Consider the following 20,446-nt stretch of genomic DNA (forward strand, 5'->3'; position numbering starts at 1 on the left):
GAGCGTTTGCCCCAACTGCCACTCAAAGTGGCTACTGGCCAATCACAGCGCGTCCTTGCACAAGCGTATTGGGCAATCACAGCGCATCATTGCACAAGTGGTATAGGTTTTGGGATGACGCTGCTAAGACCCATCTTGAGCTCAATCTAAATTGAGCTCAAGTACCCCCACCCCCTTCTCTCAGGAACAGATGGCTGGGATTGTGTTATAAATAATGCAAGGGTGTAGTTATTACAATAACAGTCCATCTCAATGTGACTATTGTGCATATTGCATAAAGTCGTTTTCTTCCCTCAAGTATCTTCATCTTCATAATTGTACTCACCATTTCTAGCTTTTGTATTACTTGGAAAAGGTCAACTTCACCACATCATTTGGTGATGATGTATCATTTGATGAGAATGGGGATGTTTTACCAATCTGGGATATCATGAACTGGGTGTGGCTCCCTGATGGAAGCACAAAGGTTCACAATGTGGGTGTGGTCAAGAAATCTACCTCCGCAGGTGAAGAACTCATCCTTGATGAAGACAGAATCTTCTGGAACTTTGAATTCACAAAGGTCACTTTGGCTTTCTAAAATAGTTAATGTCGAGTTAATGATAATTATGAATGTAATTTAGTTTGGACTGAAATTGATCATTCATTGTTACTTTCCTATGTAGCCTCCTCGGTCAGTGTGCAGTGAGAGCTGTTCCCCTGGAACCCGTGTGGCCAGAAGGAAAGGGGAACCAGTCTGCTGCTTTGACTGCATTGCTTGCTCTGAGGGAGAGATCAGCAATGAGACTGGTGGGTTTACATTATGTAGCAATGTACAGTAGATTATCTTTAGAATGATCCGCTACTTATCTGTCCCTTTATTAATCTTGCCCTCTTTGTTAGACTCTACCGTGTGCACCAGTTGTCCAGAGGACTTCTGGTCCAGTCCCCAGCGTGACCACTGTATCCCTAAGAGCGTGGAGTTCCTCTCCTATAATGAGGCCCTGGGTATTTCTTTGACAACTATCTCACTGCTAGGCACACTTACCTGTGCCATTGTCCTGGGGGTCTTCATCTATTATCGAAACACACCCATGGTACGGGCCAACAACTCAGAACTCAGCTACCAACTTTTGATGTCACTCAAACTCTGTTTCTTGTGCTCACTTCTGTTCATTGGCCGTCCCAGACTCTGGACTTGCCAAATGAGGCATGCAGCATTTGGAATCAGCTTTGTGCTGTGTGTCTCATGTATCCTGGTAAAGACTATGGTGGTGTTGGCTGTGTTCAAGGCCTCCAAGCCTGGGGGTGCAGATATTATGAAGTGGTTCGGTGCCATGCAGCAGAGAGGAACAGTTCTGGTTCTTACTTTAATCCAGGCATCTATCTGCACAGCCTGGCTTGTGTCTGCCTCACCTGCTCCTTATAAAAACACACGATACCACAGTGATAAGATAGTCTATGAGTGTGATGTGGGATCAATAGTTGGTTTTGGAGTGTTGTTAGGTTATATTGGTTTACTGGCCCTCCTCAGCTTCCTCCTAGCATTCATGGCAAGGAATCTTCCAGACAACTTCAATGAAGCCAAGTTAATCACTTTCAGCATGTTGATCTTCTGTGCCGTGTGGATAGCCTTCATCCCAGCATATATCAGTTCTCCAGGCAAATATGCAGATGTAGTGGAGGTATTTGCTATTTTAGCATCTAGTTCTGGTGTGTTGGTGGCATTGTTTGGACCAAAGTGTTATATCATCCTTTTGAAACCAGAGAGAAACACTAAGAAGTCTATCATGGGTCGAGGCACCACCAAGACATAGAAGCAGAAATTCAATGACAAATCTGTGTGTATTTTATCACAATAAGTTTATAAACATATATTTGATTGTTTATAAATAGTAGAATCTTATGTCTACTAGATTAAACTGAAAATGTATAATCCAGTCAGAGACACAAACATGTATTATCTGTCATAAAGAAAAGTTGGTGGAAAGTACTCCCTTAAGTTTGGTGATTTTCAGACCTATACATAGATCTAAAAGTAAAGTACTACAGGTATGTAAGAGGAAAATCATACGGTGCCATGGCATTGATCCGATGGCTCTTTATTTCGACGCACAGTTGATCTGACAGTGCGCTTAAGAGGGTGCGTTCGGAAATTGCGCATCGGAGCGCACGCGCCTATTAATTTGTATTGGCCAGTACGCTCAGTGCTGTATTTCCCAACGCACGATAAATCATTGATTTTTAATTCCTCACTGTATTCCCTATTTTAATGTTGTTTTATGCCTTTGCTTTTGCCTTTGCTTTTATTTTATTTTATTTTATTTTTGTTTGCTTTATTGTTAAATTGGTTCTAACTGTAATTGTATTCTTGCTCTGTAAAGCACTTTGAGCTGCATTTCATGTCATGAAAGGTGCTATACAAATAAAGTTTATTATTATTATTATTATTATTAACCTAACATTTGTTTGACTATTGGGGCTTTGGAATAATGGGCAATTATATATAGGGTTAAAATTGTCAAACGTACCCTTTCACAACACCACCAACCATTATATGCACGTGCTAGCCATCAATGGTTTTGTTTTGTTAAAGAAAAATCCTGTTTGAAACTCCTAGCCGAACTCAGCTGCTCTAATAGAAATATGACAAATAGAACCTACCATTCATTGAATGTCATGCAAGTCTAACCTGCACAACATTCAGATCTAAACGTATATTTTGACATTTTTATTTTGTATCGTTGTCTGTGTGATGGGGTCAGTTTTGTAACTACATGTCTATCATTTATTTTATAAGTTGCGTGCATCTGTGTGTTATCATTTATTTTATACATTGAGTGTATATGTTTGAGTCGCAATCTGTACTCTGTTACTGCCCCAAGAACAGTTCCCATGGCAACAAGGGCGGATCAGTGGAGCAATTAATGGTGATCATAATTGTTATTTCCACCTTGCCACATCTGCACTCTTGTATTGTCCAGTTGTTTGAGTGTTGAATGTGTAATGGACCACAATGGAAACAAGCCGTTGGCATATTGGTGTCTCATCCATTTGGTGTCTTTTTAACTCATGTTTTCTGCTGTACTTTAAAAAAAAAATTCAATACAATATTCAATCAATCACTCAGATGGCCTGTGTATGTAATCAGTCGCTGATGTGGTCCGGGCATTGAGTATGTGACCATTGCCACCTGTAACCTGTGATGTGACCTAGCCCTGGGAACTATATTAATACGACCCTGCATGTGCCACAATGGGGTTATTATAAGTATAATTTCAACCTCAACCCGAATGGAACAAAAGAGCTATCGTAAATCAATCAATGCTGCTTCTCCTGAAACCCCTCCCCCTCAGATAGGCACAATTTCATTATCAATTCTGATCATTATGTGAAGCTGTGATAATAAAGTTTTCAAATCCTTGTAGTGGAGTATAACATTTGTCTCTGAGATGCAGTGGAGTAAAAGTAAAAGTATTGAACATTTTAAGTACAGTACTTGAGTAAATGTACTTAATTACTTTACACCACTGCTTATCCATGTTGTACCCATGATGCAGAGAATGACGATGTCATCGATCAGGGGGACTTATGGAGGCAACATGTATTCGAGTTGAAGTTCAAGTTCTTCATCATCAGACCTCAGGTCTGGTGACGCAAACCTCCTTTAGGTCCCCATGGGACCACGTACCGTACCTGGGACGATAGAGCTTTTGCTTTTGCTGCCCCAACCCTGTGGAATAGACCATATTCACACGGCGGCCATATTGCCATTAAGTCAATGAAATGCCACCCCAGTTGCCACCCCAGTTACCATAGCAACGCAATGTTAAATTCCAAAATGGTCGCTGTGTGACTATGGACTATGCACTCCCCAATACTCTCAGAGAAACCCCCACCCTTAAAACCCACCTCTTCAATATGGCTTTCCCCTGCTAACTCCACACCCCCCTTTCTCATCACTCCACTGTTTTGATTGATTTTATTCCTTAGTCGAAGCCTTTTCTTAATGTTTCTATCCCTAATAAAGTAGGTTTTCTTTGTTGTTTTCTCCTCCCCCCATGCAAAGCTTCTTTGTGTACTTAGAAAAGCGCTATATAAATTAGTGTTTGGTTACTTAAACAATAAATTCATATGACACCTATGGCTGCATTGTCTGCCAACTGACACAGCTGTGCCCAATGAAAGGTCCTCTTCCTGGCACGTTGCAAAATGTCATGCAGGTCATGGACCAGATCACATACAGTACGTACACAGCCTTGTACACAGGGGTGGATTAATGGGTGAGGAGGCCCCTGGCCATAGCTTTCATGTAGACCTCTCTGCTACCTCCATTGGGTGCACCTAAATTTTCCTGGATGGATGGGCCTTATCCTGAATTAGTCGAGAGAGACAGACTGTTGGCGCTGACTATTTTCAAATGCTTCTGCCATTTTCTACGAATGCAATGTCTGGCCTCCCTCCACTTCTGTTTCGTCTGTATAGTGGCATAACTAATTCTTACTGTAAAACTAATTAGTTGAAGCCTATCAAGCTTGCTGCTTATCATAAATGGACATTCAAGAATACATTTTAAAGATAACAGTTTGCAGTTTTCAGGAGGCGTAGTTACAGACTCTGTAGCATTCATAGATTATAGAAGAGTTGTTTGGCTTGAGAGACTAATACTAAATGGATGCATTGTGAGCCTGCTATTATCACTATTTTTGAAAATGTCTGGGGTGGGGGTACTTTTTTTGGTAGCAACAGTAAAAAAAACGAAAACCTAAAAGAAAAGCAGGTTATCCATTGTAGATTGATGCTAAATGGTATCAAATGGGGGTCTGTGGCCTAATGCATATCAAACTGGGGGTCAGGGTTAGGGGGCTTTTGAAATTCAAAAGGTTCAAAAGCCCTGCCCCTTGTGCCTCTGCCCAGATGGGCGGTGTGACAGATTACGTAATGGCATAAGGTGGCAGAATGGATGGCATAGCACTGTGTATAAAATGTAGCAATTGGACAAAGGATTTGGGAGAGGGGGTTAGACGGGAAGGACAGTCATGAGGGCTTGTCTAGACACACACCTGCTTTTCATGTACTTGATGTTGTTTTCTTTATTCTCTCCTTTGTCTTCCTCACCTTCCTCTTCATGTCAGATACAGGCACAGTTTAAGCTGAACAGAATGTACAAGGCTGGGGACGTCATTCTGGGTGGTTTGTTTGAGATCCATTTCTCCTCTGTCTTCCCTGAGCTGTCTTTCACCTCCAAGCCACACGAGTTCACTTGCTCTAGGTGAGTAGCACAAATACAATAGCCCAGTCACAGTGATCCTCAAATTGCGTTTGGCCGTGGAATCCCATCTGAAAAGATTTTGTGCCAGGGACCACCATGAGAGACCATTTTTGTCATTTTGTTTCAAAATTTAAAAAAAATCCCCCCAATCTATCTAGATATTCAATTTTTGGGTCAGATTTACAAGTTGTAGATCGGCTATTTTTGAATAGCTGATTAAGAATAGGATTAAAGTTTGTTAAACTGATAGATTAATAGATAATAACAAAGGATTAGTTAATGTTGTATATTTCTACAAAGTATATATGCAAGGTTACAGTGTGATTTTGTGTGTGTATAGCATTTTCATTCGAGGGTTCAGGCATGCCCAGGCCATGGCTTATGCCATAACTGAAATCAACAGAAACCCCAGCTTACTGCCCGATGTGACTCTGGGTTATGATGCCTATGATAACTGTATGACGGCTGAGGTTGAATTCCGCGGAGCCATGTCATTGGTCAGTGGGAGAGAGGAGCACTTTCAATTGGATGAGGGCTGTGTTGGGTCTCCTCCAGTGCTGGGAATTGTGGGTCCTGGTACCTCATCAAGTGCTATTGCTCTCTCTAGAATATTAGGTTTATACAGAGTACCCATGGTAAGTTTCCTACTTGAATGCCCTTTTACCATGACCTAAAACCACCTATTCAAAAATATCAGATATCTGCTATTTTTAAAAACATTATGCAAAATGTATGCAAATCTTTGAATATTTATGCATTTTATAAGCAAACATTTGTAACTCAAATCTTTACTTTTGCAGATTCTACAAATGTCTTCTAAATCCTAACAGTCTTTTGTTGCTATAATCAGTGGTGCTCAAACTTTTCATCTCACCCCCATCTCAAAATACGTTGTTCCAGGGATCCCCCAGAAGCAAAGATTTGAGTAAAAAATAAAATGACTTTAAAATATATATATATTCAAAGATTTGCTCGTATTTTGACGATTACAAAAAAAATTGCCAAAGTATAAAATAATGGTTAAAGTGGTTACACAGATGCGTCCCCGCTCTTAATGGGTTAATATTATGCTTAATTTTGATTATTTTGTTATTTACAAATGTAAAATGTGATAAATAATGTATTGTTTTTTTTTTTACAGCTTGAAAGACACAGAACGTATTTACTTGCAGGGAGAGCATATGAGCAGAGAGGGTAGATTTTGAATGGAGTGTGAAGTAGGCTTTCAAAAGGTCGGATCACAATGAATCTGACTCTTTGTCCAGACCTGAGAGTAGGAATCCTTGACAGTGTCTCTGTCCATGGTGCTTAAGGATGCTTAGGATTCTATTGTGATTATGGGTAGGGATTGTGCTCCAATTGGTTTATAAAAAACCAATTGGTTTAACAAAAGACAATGCAGCATCATTATTCTTTACTTTTCTTTTTTACTTCCTCCCCCTCAGCTCAATGCGCTGCTTGCAGGGGAAATGATCAAAAATACTAATAGTATATCCCAGAACAGAATGTTTTGTGCCTTTTTTTCTTCAGATAAGTCACTATGCTGCTTCCTCCACTCTGAGTGACCTGAATCAGTTCCCGTCCTTCTTTAGAACAATCCCAAATAATGACTTTCAGGTAAACAGTCGTACATGTTCCAAACTCATTATGAATGGCTCACTGTTTTATGTTTTACATTTTGTCAAACGTTTTCAAAAATTGCAGCTCTAGTATAAAACAGGGCTTAAGTGAGTAATGTGTGGTGGGTCATAATGATATGAATCTGCACAGTAACTTGTATAAATGATGGAGGAAAAAAAGTAACAGTACTGAAATGTATTTAGCAAGTGTATTTAGTTACTTTCCACCACTGTATGTGAACAAAAACAAAAAAAATATATCTGAATCAGAAGCACTTTTATTGTCTCATAACAGGTTTACAAGTATAGAAGTGGGCGATTTCTTTCATTTTTTCGGGGGACACGCTCCATTTTGTTGTGAGAATAGGGAACTAGATAGAGTAAGATTATTTTCTGATCAGATTGTGGTTCTTTAGGTGCGAGCTATGCTGCAGCTCATGATGCGGTTTGGATGGACCTGGGTAGGACTGCTGTTTAGTGACGATGCTTATGGCCGCAATGCTGGCCGAACCTTCCTGTCCGACCTGGCCCGGTCTGGTTTGGGTTGTGTGGCTTATTCAGAGGCCCTGCCCTGGGACAATGACCTGGACAAACTGGACAGGATCGTCACTGTGATGAAGCAATCCACAGCTCGTGTGGTCATTGCATTTGCATATGGAACCTATATGATTAACATCATGGAGGAGGTTTGTTTTATATGGGATTTGAAATGTATGTAACCTTTATGAGAGTCACCTCTTATGCTAATAATTATTATATATGAAATAGTTCAATCTGAAATAGAATCTGAAATAAGTTACATTGAAGGAAATACATCAGAATCAGAATCAGAATCAGTTTTATTGTCACATCACAGGTTTACAAGGTAAAAAAGTGGGTGAAATTCTTTTTTGTACATCGTTCCCATCGCAACGTTAGTTTCCATAGAAAGAAGAGGGGGGGGGAGAAGAAGAGGGTGGGGGGCAAGTGGGAAGGAGATCAAAACAAGAGAGCAACAGAAGGCCAGACAAGTTATCTACATATTTACAAATTACCTGATAATAAAAAACTAAAAAACTAAAAAAAAACTAAACTAAGGTGCCTGAGCATAGCAGCAATGTATTGTATACTGTGCATGTTATACTTATACTGTGCATGATAGACAATGGACGTTAAGGTGCTTAGAGGAAAAGGAGCACAATAAAAAAAGACCAAGAAAAGTCAGTGCGTTATACAAGGGATTAAGGTGCAAAAGGTCAGTGCGTGTCCACCTAGAGTGGACTGACCCTAGTATAATCCGCAAGTAGCTCCATGAGGGAGTGCAACAAAAAGTCATTTGTACCTGGTGTAGTCCACAGGTGTGTCCGAGGGGGGGCTAAAGTCCAAGTCATTGTCCCTGGTATAATCCACAGGTGTGTTCAGGAAGAGCCAGAAAAGTCTGCGCCGCCTGTTGTCAGGCTGCTGAACAAGGCCTATGCCTCATTCAGTCTTATGCCCCATTCAGCATTCTGACAGCAGCCGGATTGAAACTACACCAGAACCTGGTGGTGGAACTCTTGATACTGCGGTAGAGCCCCTTGCCCGGTCGCGGTCGTTGTAGGGGGTTGAACAGTCTGTGACTTGGGTGGTGCTTGTCCTTGATGATGCGCTTGGCTTTGACCACGCACCGCTTTTTGTACAGTTCCTGGAGCGCTGGGAGCTCGATTCCCATTATCCGCTCTGCCGATCGCACTACTCGTTGTAGGCTGATCTTTTCTCGGGCAGTGCAGTTCCCGTACCAGGCCGTGACACAGCCTGTTAGGATGCCTTCAACAGAACTGTTGCAGTACAGCCTGAGGATGCGACGTCCTACTCCGAGCTTCTTCAGGCGGCGGAGCCAGTACAGTCGCTGCTGAGCCTTTTTCCTCACGTGTGTGGAGTGCGTCTCCCATTTGAGGTCCTCCTCGATGTGTACTCCGAGGAACTTGAACTCGCTGACCCTTTCCACTGCAGCACCGTCGATGAGGATGGGCGCATGGTCTCTCCGCGGCCTCCTGAAGTCCACGATCAGTTCTTTGGTCTTGTCGACGTTAAGAGAGAGGTTGTTCTCCCGGCACCAGTGTGCCAGTGATTTGATCTCCTCTCTGTAGTCAGACTCGTCGTTGTTGACGGGTGCTGCAGGCGACATGCTGGTGGAATTTGGGAAAGACCTTTTTTAAGTCTGTCCGGTTGAAGTCGCCTAGGCAGATGACTGCGCAGTCCGGGTGGCGATTTTCTTGTGCACTAATCGCCTGGTGTAATTCCCTCATAGCTGTGTCCTTATTAGCTCCAGGATGAATGTAAACAACGGCTACAATCACAATGCTGAAGTCGCGTGGTAGGTAGAAAGGACGGCAGGCTATGATTAAAAGTCCCCTCATATATCATACATATACTTTAAAAAAACATGTTATAAAAAAAACATAATACTGCCTCATCAAAGTCAGTACGGTGACTTTATACATTGTCAGATACTTGAATGTGTCCTTATATTATCATCACTTTACCCAGATACAGCTCAAGTGGAGTTAGGAGGTTTTTGACCATTAATGTGGAGATTTTTTTCCCGTCTGACTTGGAGTTAGGTGGTTTGACCGACAGTTTTTAGGAGTTAGGAGGTGTTTTTTTAATACTTTTCATTGGTTCAATATTTGTAAAACTCACACACAGACGTAGAGGGTGTTCAATAGCAATGATTTATTTAAAATATATTTTTTTTTAGTTGGAAAATGCAGATATCTGCGACAGTGACGATATAATACGCGCGTGTGTGTGTGTGTGTGTGTGTGTGTGTGTGTGTGTGTGTGTGTGTGTGTGTGTGTGTGTGAGTGAGAGTGTGTATTTCCACACAATCAACAGGTGGTAAGACAGAAAGTGACAGGTCTGCAGTGGTTAGCGGCTGCGGGTTGGACGACATATACTCATTTCCACACTCCTCGCTACATGCCGTACCTGTTAAGCACCCTAGGGGTCGCCATCCATCGTGGAGAGATACCAGGATTCAAGGACTTCATGTTAAAAATACATCCTCACAATGATCCTGACAACACACATGAACACTCCATAGTGAGTCTTTTGTTTAATTTAGTATTTAAACTGCAATTTCTAAATTACGAGTTGTTTTATTTATGCTGAAAGGCATAAAACAAACACACTTTTATGGGGTAATTCAAATGTTATCGTCTACAGTGGCTTTTGTGTGCACCCCTGACTGCAGAAGTGTTTGAAAGAGAATAGCCCTTTAAGTCTTCATTGTGTTTCTTCAGGTGAGGCAGTTTTGGGAGCACACATTTCAGTGTAAATTTGTACCCGTTCCGTCAGAGTGGGTGGATGCTGGTGGAGAGGTGTGTACTGGACAAGAGGACCTAGGGACATCAGAAACTACCCTTTTGGATGTGTCTGAACTCAGGCCAGAGTATAATATTTACAAGGCTGTGTATGCTCTGGCCCATGCCCTCCATGACATGTTGCAGTGTGTGCCAGGAAGAGGGCCTTTCATTGGGCACAGCTGTGCCACTTTGCAGACAATACAGCCATGGCAGGTGTGATATGAATATTCAGTTTAGTCTCTTAACGTATCTAGTTGTATTCTAATTTAGAATAATAATAAATATTTAAACGTGACTGGTACATTTTTTACATTACATGAAAATGAACAAGGTAGGATGAAAAGAATAAGCTTTTTTTAATAGTGTTAGTACATTTTTATCAGTGTTTGGAGCAAAAACACAGTTAGAAAGAAGTCCTTGGGGGTAAACACTTAAGTGTAGGACTAGAGAGAAAGTGAGGAGTAGTTGCAGCCCCTGTTCATTGACTGTAAAAAGAAAATAAATCATGCCAAGAAGACGCGACATACTAAAGCCTATACAACTTGTGCTATAACCACGCCCCCCTTCTGTGGCCAACGCGGAAGTGCCTCTGCCTACAACAACTGCGGGCATTTTTTTTCCCAATGAAGCCAAGTTAATCACTTTCAGCATGTATATCTTCTGTGCCGTGTGGATAGCCTTCATGGATAGCCTTTATCCCAGCATATATCAGTTCTCCAGGGAAATATGCAGATGTAATGGAGGTATTTACTATTTTAGCATCTAGTTCTGGTGTGTTGGTGGCATTGTTTTCTTTTTTTGCACATATCGTTTTTGACCGCGACGGAGACACGCCGTCTCAAGCGAACTTGAGCCATGCGAGGCACCACCGAGTGAGCTAAAGCAAGCGAGTTGCCGTGCCGAACGTTGCGAAGCTAAAGCGAGCTAAAGCAAGCGAGCTAAAGCAAGCGAGCTAAAGCAAGCGAGTTGCCATGCCGAACGTTGCGAAGCTAAAGCGAGCTAAAGCAAGCAAGCTAAACTTCGCAACGTTTGGCACGGCAACTCACGTCGAACGTTGCGAAGTTCGCTTGGGCCGACTCAGCTTACTTACTTACTTATCCTCTTCATCCCGGGTTGGGGCATAAGGCCGCAATCATACACTAACACTGAATCCTGTCTCGTGCTTTGGCCTGCGCTTCGTCCCAGGAAAGACCCATCTCCTTCAGCTCCATCATCACTGTCCTTCGCCAGGTGATCTTTGGTCTACCCCTCTTTCTCTTCCCAACTCCGTCTCCTTATCTCAAGGGACATATGCAAGCTGCCTGTCTTTTTATAAAGTTCCTCATTCGAGATTCTATTTGGCCAAAAGATGTTGCAGATCCTACGTAAGCAGCTATTGTGGAAGACTTCAACCTTTCTCATATCCTGTTTTGTTACTCTCCAGCACTCAGAGCCATATAGCAGGACAAACTTAACATTGCTGTTGTAGAGCCTGAGTTTGGTTTTAAGGCTATATTGTTTAGACTTCCAGATGTTGCGAAGTTGGCTGAAAGCACCTCTTGCTTTGTTGAGACGCATCTTGATGTCTTTTTGAGTTCCACTTTCACTGCTTATGAGGCTTCCGAGGTATGTAAAGTCTTCTACACATTCCAACACCTCTCCATCGATGGTGATTGGAGGTGCTGTTGGGGCATTGATGCACATCACCTGGGTCTTTTTCTGGTTGATGTACAGACCAGTTCGCTTTGCATAATTGCTTAGCCGGTCAGACTTCTCTTGGAGGTGGCTACGAGTGCATGACATGACTGCCAGATCGTCTGCAAAGTCAAGGTCTTCCATAAAGGAGAACAGGGTCCATTGGATTCCACGGGGACGGTCTGATGTAGTTTGACGCATAACCCAGTCGATGGTAATCAGGAACAGAATAGGGGAGAGGATGCAGCCTTGTCTTACTCCAGATTTAATGGGAAATGACTCTGTCAAGGTGTTATCAAGGATGACATTGCATTCAAAGTGTTCATAGAATTTTCCAATGATGTTGACCATTTTGGATGGTATTCCATATGCCCTTAGGGTCTTCCATAGGCTCTCGCGATGAATACTGTCAAATGCCTTCTTAAAATCAATAAAGTTAATATACAAGGGGGCGTTCCACTCAATACACTGTTCGATGATGTTGCGTAAGGTAAAGATCTGATCGATACAACCTCAACCTTTGCGAAATCCTGCCTGTTCCTCTCTAAGCTTGACATCTATGGCACTATCAAATCTCTTAAGAAGGATTCTGCAAAAGACTTTACTAGGGACGGACAGAAGTGTTATGCCTCGCCAGTTGTCACAGTTTTTCAGGTCACCTTTCTTAGGAAGCTTGCATATGAGGCCCTTGCTCCATTCCCTTGGTATGGCATTGTGCTCCCATATCTTGGCGAAGAGGTCGGTCAGCACCCTGGAGGCTGTGGTGATATCTGCCATCAACATTTCTGCAGTTGGTCGATTCCAGGGGCTTTTCCCCGCTTCATATCCTTAGCTTGGGAGGGACGATCGGTGTTAATAGTAATGTCATCCAAAGGTTCTGGATCTGCAGGCTCTTCAGGTTCTGGTCCATTGAGCACTTATTCAAAGTGTTGAGCCCATCTTTCAGCTTGTTCCCTTTCAGTTGTTATCAGTTTACCTTGTTTATCCTTAACTAGTTTAGTGTAGGTGTTCCTTGGACCGCTTAGCTGTTTGGTGATCCTATACACTATACTGAGTTGTACTTTAGCTGCAGCCGTCTCTTCTTCACTCGCCAGGTTCTCCACAAAGGCTTTCTTATCCCTTCGGGCACTCCTCTTGACCTTTAAGTTTTTCAGGCCGACTCAGCACCGTTCGAGTTAGGGACAGAATAGTAAGTCATGTTTTGGTGAGAGCGTTTGCCCCAACTGCCACTCAAAGTGGCTACTGGCCAATCACAGTGCATCCTTGCACAAGCGTATTGGGCAATCACAGCGCATCATTGCACAAGTGGTATAGGTTTTGAGATGACACTGCTAAGACCCATCCTTGAGCTCAATCTAAATTGAGCTCAAGTACCCCCCACCCCCTTCCCTCAGGAACAGATGGCTGGGATTGTGTTATAAATAATGCAAGGATGTAGTTAATACAACAACAGTCCACCTCAATGTGACTATTGTGCATATTGCATAAAGTAGTTTTTTTCTCCTCAAGTATCTTCATCTTCATAATTGTACTCACCATTTCTAGCTTTTGTATTACTTGGAAAAGGTCAACTTCACCACATCATTTGGTGATAATGTATCATTTGATGAGAATGGGGATGTTTTACCAATCTGGGATATCATGAACTGGGTGTGGCTCCCTGATGGAAGCACAAAGGTTCACAATGTCGGTGTGGTCAAGAAATCTACCTCCGCAGGTGAAGAACTCATCCTTGATGAAGACAGAATCTTCTGGAACTTTGAATTCACAAAGGTCACTTTGGAATTTCTAAAATAATTAATGTCGAGTTAATGATAATTATGAATGTAATTTAGTTTGGACTGAAATTGATCATTCATTTTTACTTTCCTCTGTAGCCTCCTCGGTCAGTGTGCAGTGAGAGCTGTTCCCCTGGAACCCGTGTGGCCAGAAGGAAAGGGGAACCAGTCTGCTGCTTTGACTGCATTGCTTGCTCTGAGGGAGAGATCACCAATGAGACTGGTGGGTTTACATTATGTAGCAATGTACAGTAGATTATCTTTAGAATGATCCGCTACTTATCTGTCCCTTTAATCTTGCCCTCTTTGTTAGACTCTACAGAGTGCACCAGTTGTCCAGAGGACTTCTGGTCCAGTCCCCAGCGTGACCACTGTATCCCTAAGAGCGTGGAGTTCCTCTCCTACAATGAGGCCCTGGGTATTTCTTTGACAACTATCTCACTGCTAGGCACACTTATCTGTGCCACTGTCCTGGGGGTCTTCATCTATTACCGAAACACACCCATGGTACGAGCCAACAACTCAGAACTCAGCTTCCAACTTTTGATGTCTCTCAAACTCTGTTTCTTGTGTTCACTTCTGTTCATTGGCCGTCCCAGGATCTGGACTTGCCAAATGAGGCATGCAGCATTTGGGATCAGCTTTGTGCTGTGTGTCTCATGTATCCTGGTAAAGACTATGGTGGTGTTGGCTGTGTTCAAGGCCTCCAAGCCTGGGGGTGGAGACATTATGAAGTGGTTCGGTGCCATGCAGCAGAGAGGAACAGTTCTGGTTCTTACTTTAATCCAGGCATCTATCTGCACAGCCTGGCTTGTGTCTGCCTCACCTGCTCCTTATAAAAACACACAATACCACAGTGATAAGATAGTCTATGAGTGTGCTGTGGGATCAACAGTTGGTTTTGGAGTGTTGTTAGGTTATATTGGTTTACTGGCACTTCTCAGCTTCCTCCTAGCATTCATGGCAAGGAATCTTCCAGACAATTTCAATGAAGCCAAGTTAATCACTTTCAGCATGTTGATCTTCTGTGCCGTGTGGATAGCCTTCATCCCAGCATATATCAGCTCTCCAGGCAAATATGCAGATGTAGTGGAGGTATTTGCTATTTTAGCATCTAGTTCTGGTGTGTTGGTGGCATTGTTTGGACCAAAGTGTTATATCATCCTTTTGAAACCTGAGAGAAACACTAAGAAGTCTATCATGGGTCGAGGCACCAACAAGACATAGAAGGAGAAATTCAATCACAAATCTGTGTGTATTTTATAAACATATATTTGTTTATAAACATATATTTGATTGTTTATAAATAGTATAATCTTATGTCTACCAGATTAAACTGAAAATGTATAATACAGTCAGAGACACAAACATGTATTATCTATCATTAAAAAAAGTTGGTGGAAAAGTGGATCATACTCCCTTAAGTTTGGTGATTTCAGACCTATACATAGATCTAAAAAATAGCACCAAAGTACTACAGGTATGTAAGAGGAAAATGATACGGTGCCATGGCATTGGTCCGATGGCTCTTTATTTCGAAGCACAGTTGATCTGACAGTGTACTTAAATCAACCCTGAACCTAAACTCACACTAACCTAACATTTGTTTGACTATTGGGGCTTTGGAATAATGGGTAATTATATATAGGGTTACAATTGTCAAACGTACCCTTTCACAACACCTGTTTGAAACTCCTAGCCGTACTTTGCTGCTCTAATAGAAATATGACAAATAGAACCTACCATTCATTGAATGTCATGCAAGTCTAACCTGCAGAACATTCAGATCTAAATGTATATTTTGACATTTTTATTTTGTATCGTTGTCTTTTGTATTGTCCAGTTTTTGAGTGTTGAATGTGTAATGGACCACAATGGAAACAAGCCGTTGGCATATTTGCGTCTTATCCATTTGGTGTCTTTTGTACTTTAACAAATGTCTCAATAAAATATTCAATCAATCACTCAGATGGCCTGTGTATGTAAGCAGCCGCCGATGTGGTCCGGGCAGGGAATATCATTATTTCTTACCATGGGCATGGCTTTGATTGAGTATGTGACCATTGCCACCTGTAACCTGTGATGTGACCTAGCCCTGGGAACTATATTAATACGGCCCTGCATGTGCCACAATGGGGTTATTATAAGAATAATTTCAACCTCAACCCGAATGGAACAAGAGAGCTATCGTAAATCAATCAATGCTGCTTCTCCTGAAACCCCTCCCCCTCAGATAGGCACAATTTCATTATTAATCATTAATAAACACTTGATATTTGCAACAACTGTCACGATAAGGTTCAGGAGGTGTAGGACTCAAATGCAGAACGACAGATACAGGTTAACAAAAACTCCACAATGGGAAAACAACAGGACTCATGGACTTACACTAGAATACTAGGACTTAGTATAAACTAGAATTAACAAAGACTTGGAAAACACACTGGGACAGAAGTAACCACATCAAATACGACGACGAACTGACAAGGGACCAAACACACAGGGGCATACATATAGACAAGGACTAACTAGACACAGTTGAACACAACAGACAATCAACATTGGGATAGGCTAGGGGACTAAGGGGACGCAGGTGGAAACACTGGGAATCACAGGACTGGTTAGACAAGACAGGTACGGATAACCAAGCAGACAGGAAACACTAGGAACAATACTACACAATAAAACACAGAACACCAAGGCAACAACCTACACAGAACTAAAAGACCAAAACAGAACAGGAATACAAAGTAAAAGTCCAAAAGTGATAAACACAGACAAAGTCCAAGGGCTGAGGAGCGGACCGTGACAGTACCTCCCCCTCAAGGGACGGATTCCAGACGTCCCACCACTTAGACCTGGAACGCTGAGCGGGGTGGGTGGGGGGAGACTGGGGCAAAGGACCACAGAAAAGGGGTCTGGGGACAAGGACCGCAGGCGGAAGGCCTGGTGGCTGGACTGGGACAGTGCATGTGGCACCCGGTAGAACCAAAGAGTGGGGCAGGTCTGGGGACGTCCAGGCAGTTGGAACCACCCAGGAGAACCAGCAGCATGACGACCAGACAAGACCAGCCACACAGCATATCGGCGAGGTCGGTACCACTGCTTGGGAGGAGGGTCTGGAGGACGACCAGATGGGCGGAGCCACCCAGGCAAACGGTGAAGTCGGCAGATGCAGGCTGGAGGCCCACAAACCCGAGTCTAACCGTCTGGGGCTTGGGCTGGTCACTGGCAGGCTGGGAAGCAGTGGGACTAGAACTCGACAGCCGAAAGCCATCCAGCCTCTTCCGGACCACATCGAGGTGAGGAATGAAGTGGCTCACCCATGGCCTCTCACCGAACCATTGCTGCAGGATTGAAATCCTCCCCAGCAGCTCAGCATGCTGGCTGGGAAGTGAAGAGATGAGGCTATTCACAGCAGATTCGAACTCCTGTACCTTCTGCTGAAAAAGCTGTCGTTCTGCTGAGTCCATAATGGTCATGGTCAATGGTCAACATGGATAAGCACTGCTTATCCATGTTGTACCCATGATGCAGAGAATGACGATGTCATCGATCAGGGGGACTTATGGAGGCAACATGTATTCATGTTGAAGTTCAAGTTCTTCATCATCAGACGTCAGGTCTGGTGACACAAACCTCCTTTAGGTCCCCATGGGACCACGTACCGTACCTGGGGCGATAGAGCTTTTGCTTTTGCTGCCCCAAACCCTGTGGAATGCACTCCTCAATACTCTCAGAGAAACCCCCACCCTCAAAACCCACATCAATATGGCTTTCCCCTGCTAACTCCACACCCCCCTTTCTCATCACTCCACTGTTTTGATTGATTTTATTCCTTAGTCTAAGCCTTTTCTTAATGTTTCTATCCCTAATAAAGTAGTTTTTCTTTGTTGTTTTCTCCTCCCCCCCATGCAAAGGTTCTTTGTGTACTTAGAAAAGCGCTTTATAAATTAGTGTTTGGTTACTTAAACAATAAATTCATATGCCACCTACCATGGCTGCATTGTCTGCAAACTGACACAGCTGTGCCCAATGAAAGGCCCTCTTCCTGGCACACGTTGCAACATGTCATGCAGGTCATGGACCAGATCATATGCGTACACAGTCTTGTACACAGGGGTGGATTAATGGGTGAGGAGGCCCCTGGCCATAGCTTTCATGTAGACCTCTCTGCTACCTCTATTGGGTGCACCTCAATTTTCCTGGATAGATGGGCCTTATCCTGAATTAGTCGAGAGAGAAAGACTTTTGGCTCAGATTATTTTCAAATGCTTCTGCCATCCTATATACATTGGAGAGAAGTCCCGTCATCATTTTCCCATCTCATTGTTTCGCACTAAACACAACAACAACATATCACATGTCACTAACAACTCAAGCCACAACGCGCGCAATTAATTCACGGGTGGCGTAGGCTACTTTTCATTGCTCACCACACATTTGCCTCCTCGGAGCATAATTAATTGCGGCCAGCACAAACTCACAACATTACGGGTCGACCATGTTGTTCCCTAGCGTCAGCACCGACCACCGGCGAGCGAAACTGAAACCGAAACACCGCGAGCCAACGCTGTGCTCCATTCTCACACACACACACACACACACACACACACACACACACACACACACACACACACACACACACACACACACACACACGCTCACACACACACACAAACACAAACACACACACACACACACACACACACACACACACACACACACACACACACACACACACACACACACACACACACACACACATACACACACACACACACACACACGCGACTACTGAACGCTTTTGTGGGTCTTTGCGAAATCCCGAAGTGGAGTTTTGGTCATTGGAACGGTGATGCACGTCACCCGTTCGTTAAGTGGGTATTTTCAAACCCTGCTGTGGATTTAGGGGAGCGTCAGAGTGTTTGTGTCGGAGCGCCTCAGTGTGGCTGAAGAGTTCATGTGCAACCTCTTGCATGCGTGGCTGTGGCTTTACAGTTTTCCATTTCCCTTCGCCGTGTCTTTAGGTCTCCAGGGACCCCCAAGGGTCTCCAGGGAACCCCCAAGGGTCTCGCGGGACCCCCAAGGGCTCCGCTATGTTTCGCGAGGGTCCGAAGGGCTCCACGATGTTTTGCAGGTGTCCCAAGACTCCAAGGGGTCCACGGAAAGAGGGGAGCACAGGACACTCAGCGTTGCCATGTCCTCTGATTATACGCGCATTTGCCTTACTTTTCACCACAGCGTTGCCATGTCTGAAAATCCTAAGCGACTTTGCCCTACTTTCACACAATACTCTCTCTCACACTGTGAGGTGGCTGTAAGGTGGATCTGCGAGGCGAAGTGGACGACGCATCACGCTAGACGTTCGCGGCCCGAACTTCTAGTTTGCTATGAATGCAATGTCTGGCCTCCCCCCACTTCTGTTTCGTCTGTAGTGGCATAACAAATTCTTACTGTAAAACTAATTAGTTGAAGCCTATCAAGCTTGCTGCTTATCAGAAATGGACATTCAAGATTACATTTGAAAAATAACTGTTTGCAGTTTTCAGGAGGCGTAGTTACAGACTCTGTAGCATTCATAGATTATAGAAGAGTTGTTTGGCTTGAGAGACTAATACTAAATTGATGCATTGTGAGCCTGCTATTATCACTATTTTTGATAATGTCTGGGGGGGGTACTTTTTTTGGTAGCAACAGTAAAAAAAACTAGAAACTAAAAGAAAAGCAGGTTATCCATTGTAGATTGATGAACAATGGTATCAAGTGGGGGTCTGTGGCCTAATGCATCAGGGTCAGGGTTAGGGGGCTTTTGAAATTCAAAAGGTTCAAAAGCCCTGCCCCTTGTGCCTCTGCCCAGATGGGCGGTGTGACAGATTACGTAATGGCATAAGGTGGCAGAATGGATGGCATAGCACTGTGTATAAAATGTAGCAATTGGACAAAGGATTTGGGAGAGGGGGTTAGACGGGGAGGACAGTCATGAGGGCTTGTCTAGACACACACCTGCTTTTCATGTACTTGATGTTGTTCTCTTTATTCTCTCCTTTGTCTTCCTCACCTTCCTCTTCATGTCAGATACAGGCACAGTTTAAGCTGAACAGAATGTACAAGGCTGGGGACGTCATTCTGGGTGGTTTGTTTGGGATCCATTTCTCCTCTGTCTTCCCTGAGCTGTCTTTCACCTCCAAGCCACACGAGTTCACTTGCTCTAGGTGAGTAGCACAAATACAATAGCCCAGTCACAGTGATCCTCAAATTGCGTTTGGCCGTGGAATCCCATCTGAAAAGATTTTGTGCCAGGGACCACCATGAGAGACCATTTTTGTCATTTTGTTTCAAAATTTAAAAAAAATCCCTCCAATCTATCTAGATATTCAATTTTTGTGTCCGATTTACAAGTTGTAGATCGGCTATTTTTGAATAGCTGATCAAGAATAGGATTAAAGTTTGTCAAACTGATAGATTAATAGATAATAACAAAGGATTAGTTAATGTTGTATATTTCTACAAAGTATATATGCAAGGTTACAGTGTGATTTTGTGTGTGTATAGCATTTCCATTCGAGGGTTCAGGCATGCCCAGGCCATGGCTTATGCCATAACTGAAATCAACAGAAACCCCAGCTTACTGCCCGATGTGACTCTGGGTTATGATGCCTATGATAACTGTATGACGGCTGAACTTGAATTCCGCGGAGCCATGTCATTGGTCAGTGGGAGAGAGGAGCACTTTCAATTGGATGAGGGCTGTGTTGGGTCTCCTCCAGTGCTGGGAATTGTGGGTCCTGGTACCTC

General features: G+C 43.3%; 1 protein-coding gene across 1 annotated transcript; it reads left to right on the forward strand.

The window, feature by feature from the left end:
- Window positions 1–694: 694 nt before the first annotated feature.
- Window positions 695–14,875, forward strand: LOC308083677 (extracellular calcium-sensing receptor-like; the record flags this gene model as incomplete). The annotated part of the gene is made up of 10 exons (XM_080425992.1): window positions 695–789; window positions 5,115–5,251; window positions 5,592–5,748; window positions 6,782–6,868; window positions 7,287–7,556; window positions 9,727–9,933; window positions 10,134–10,409; window positions 13,416–13,643; window positions 13,748–13,871; window positions 13,962–14,875. Exons 1-10 carry the CDS (start codon window positions 781–783, stop codon window positions 14,873–14,875), a joined length of 2,409 nt encoding a protein of 802 aa, XP_080282118.1. The 5' UTR covers window positions 695–780.
- Window positions 14,876–20,446: the final 5,571 nt, after the last annotated feature.

This window comes from Gymnoscopelus braueri (assembly GCF_963280865.1).
Source record: "Gymnoscopelus braueri genome assembly, chromosome: 4".
Lineage (NCBI taxonomy): Eukaryota > Metazoa > Chordata > Actinopteri > Myctophiformes > Myctophidae > Gymnoscopelus > Gymnoscopelus braueri.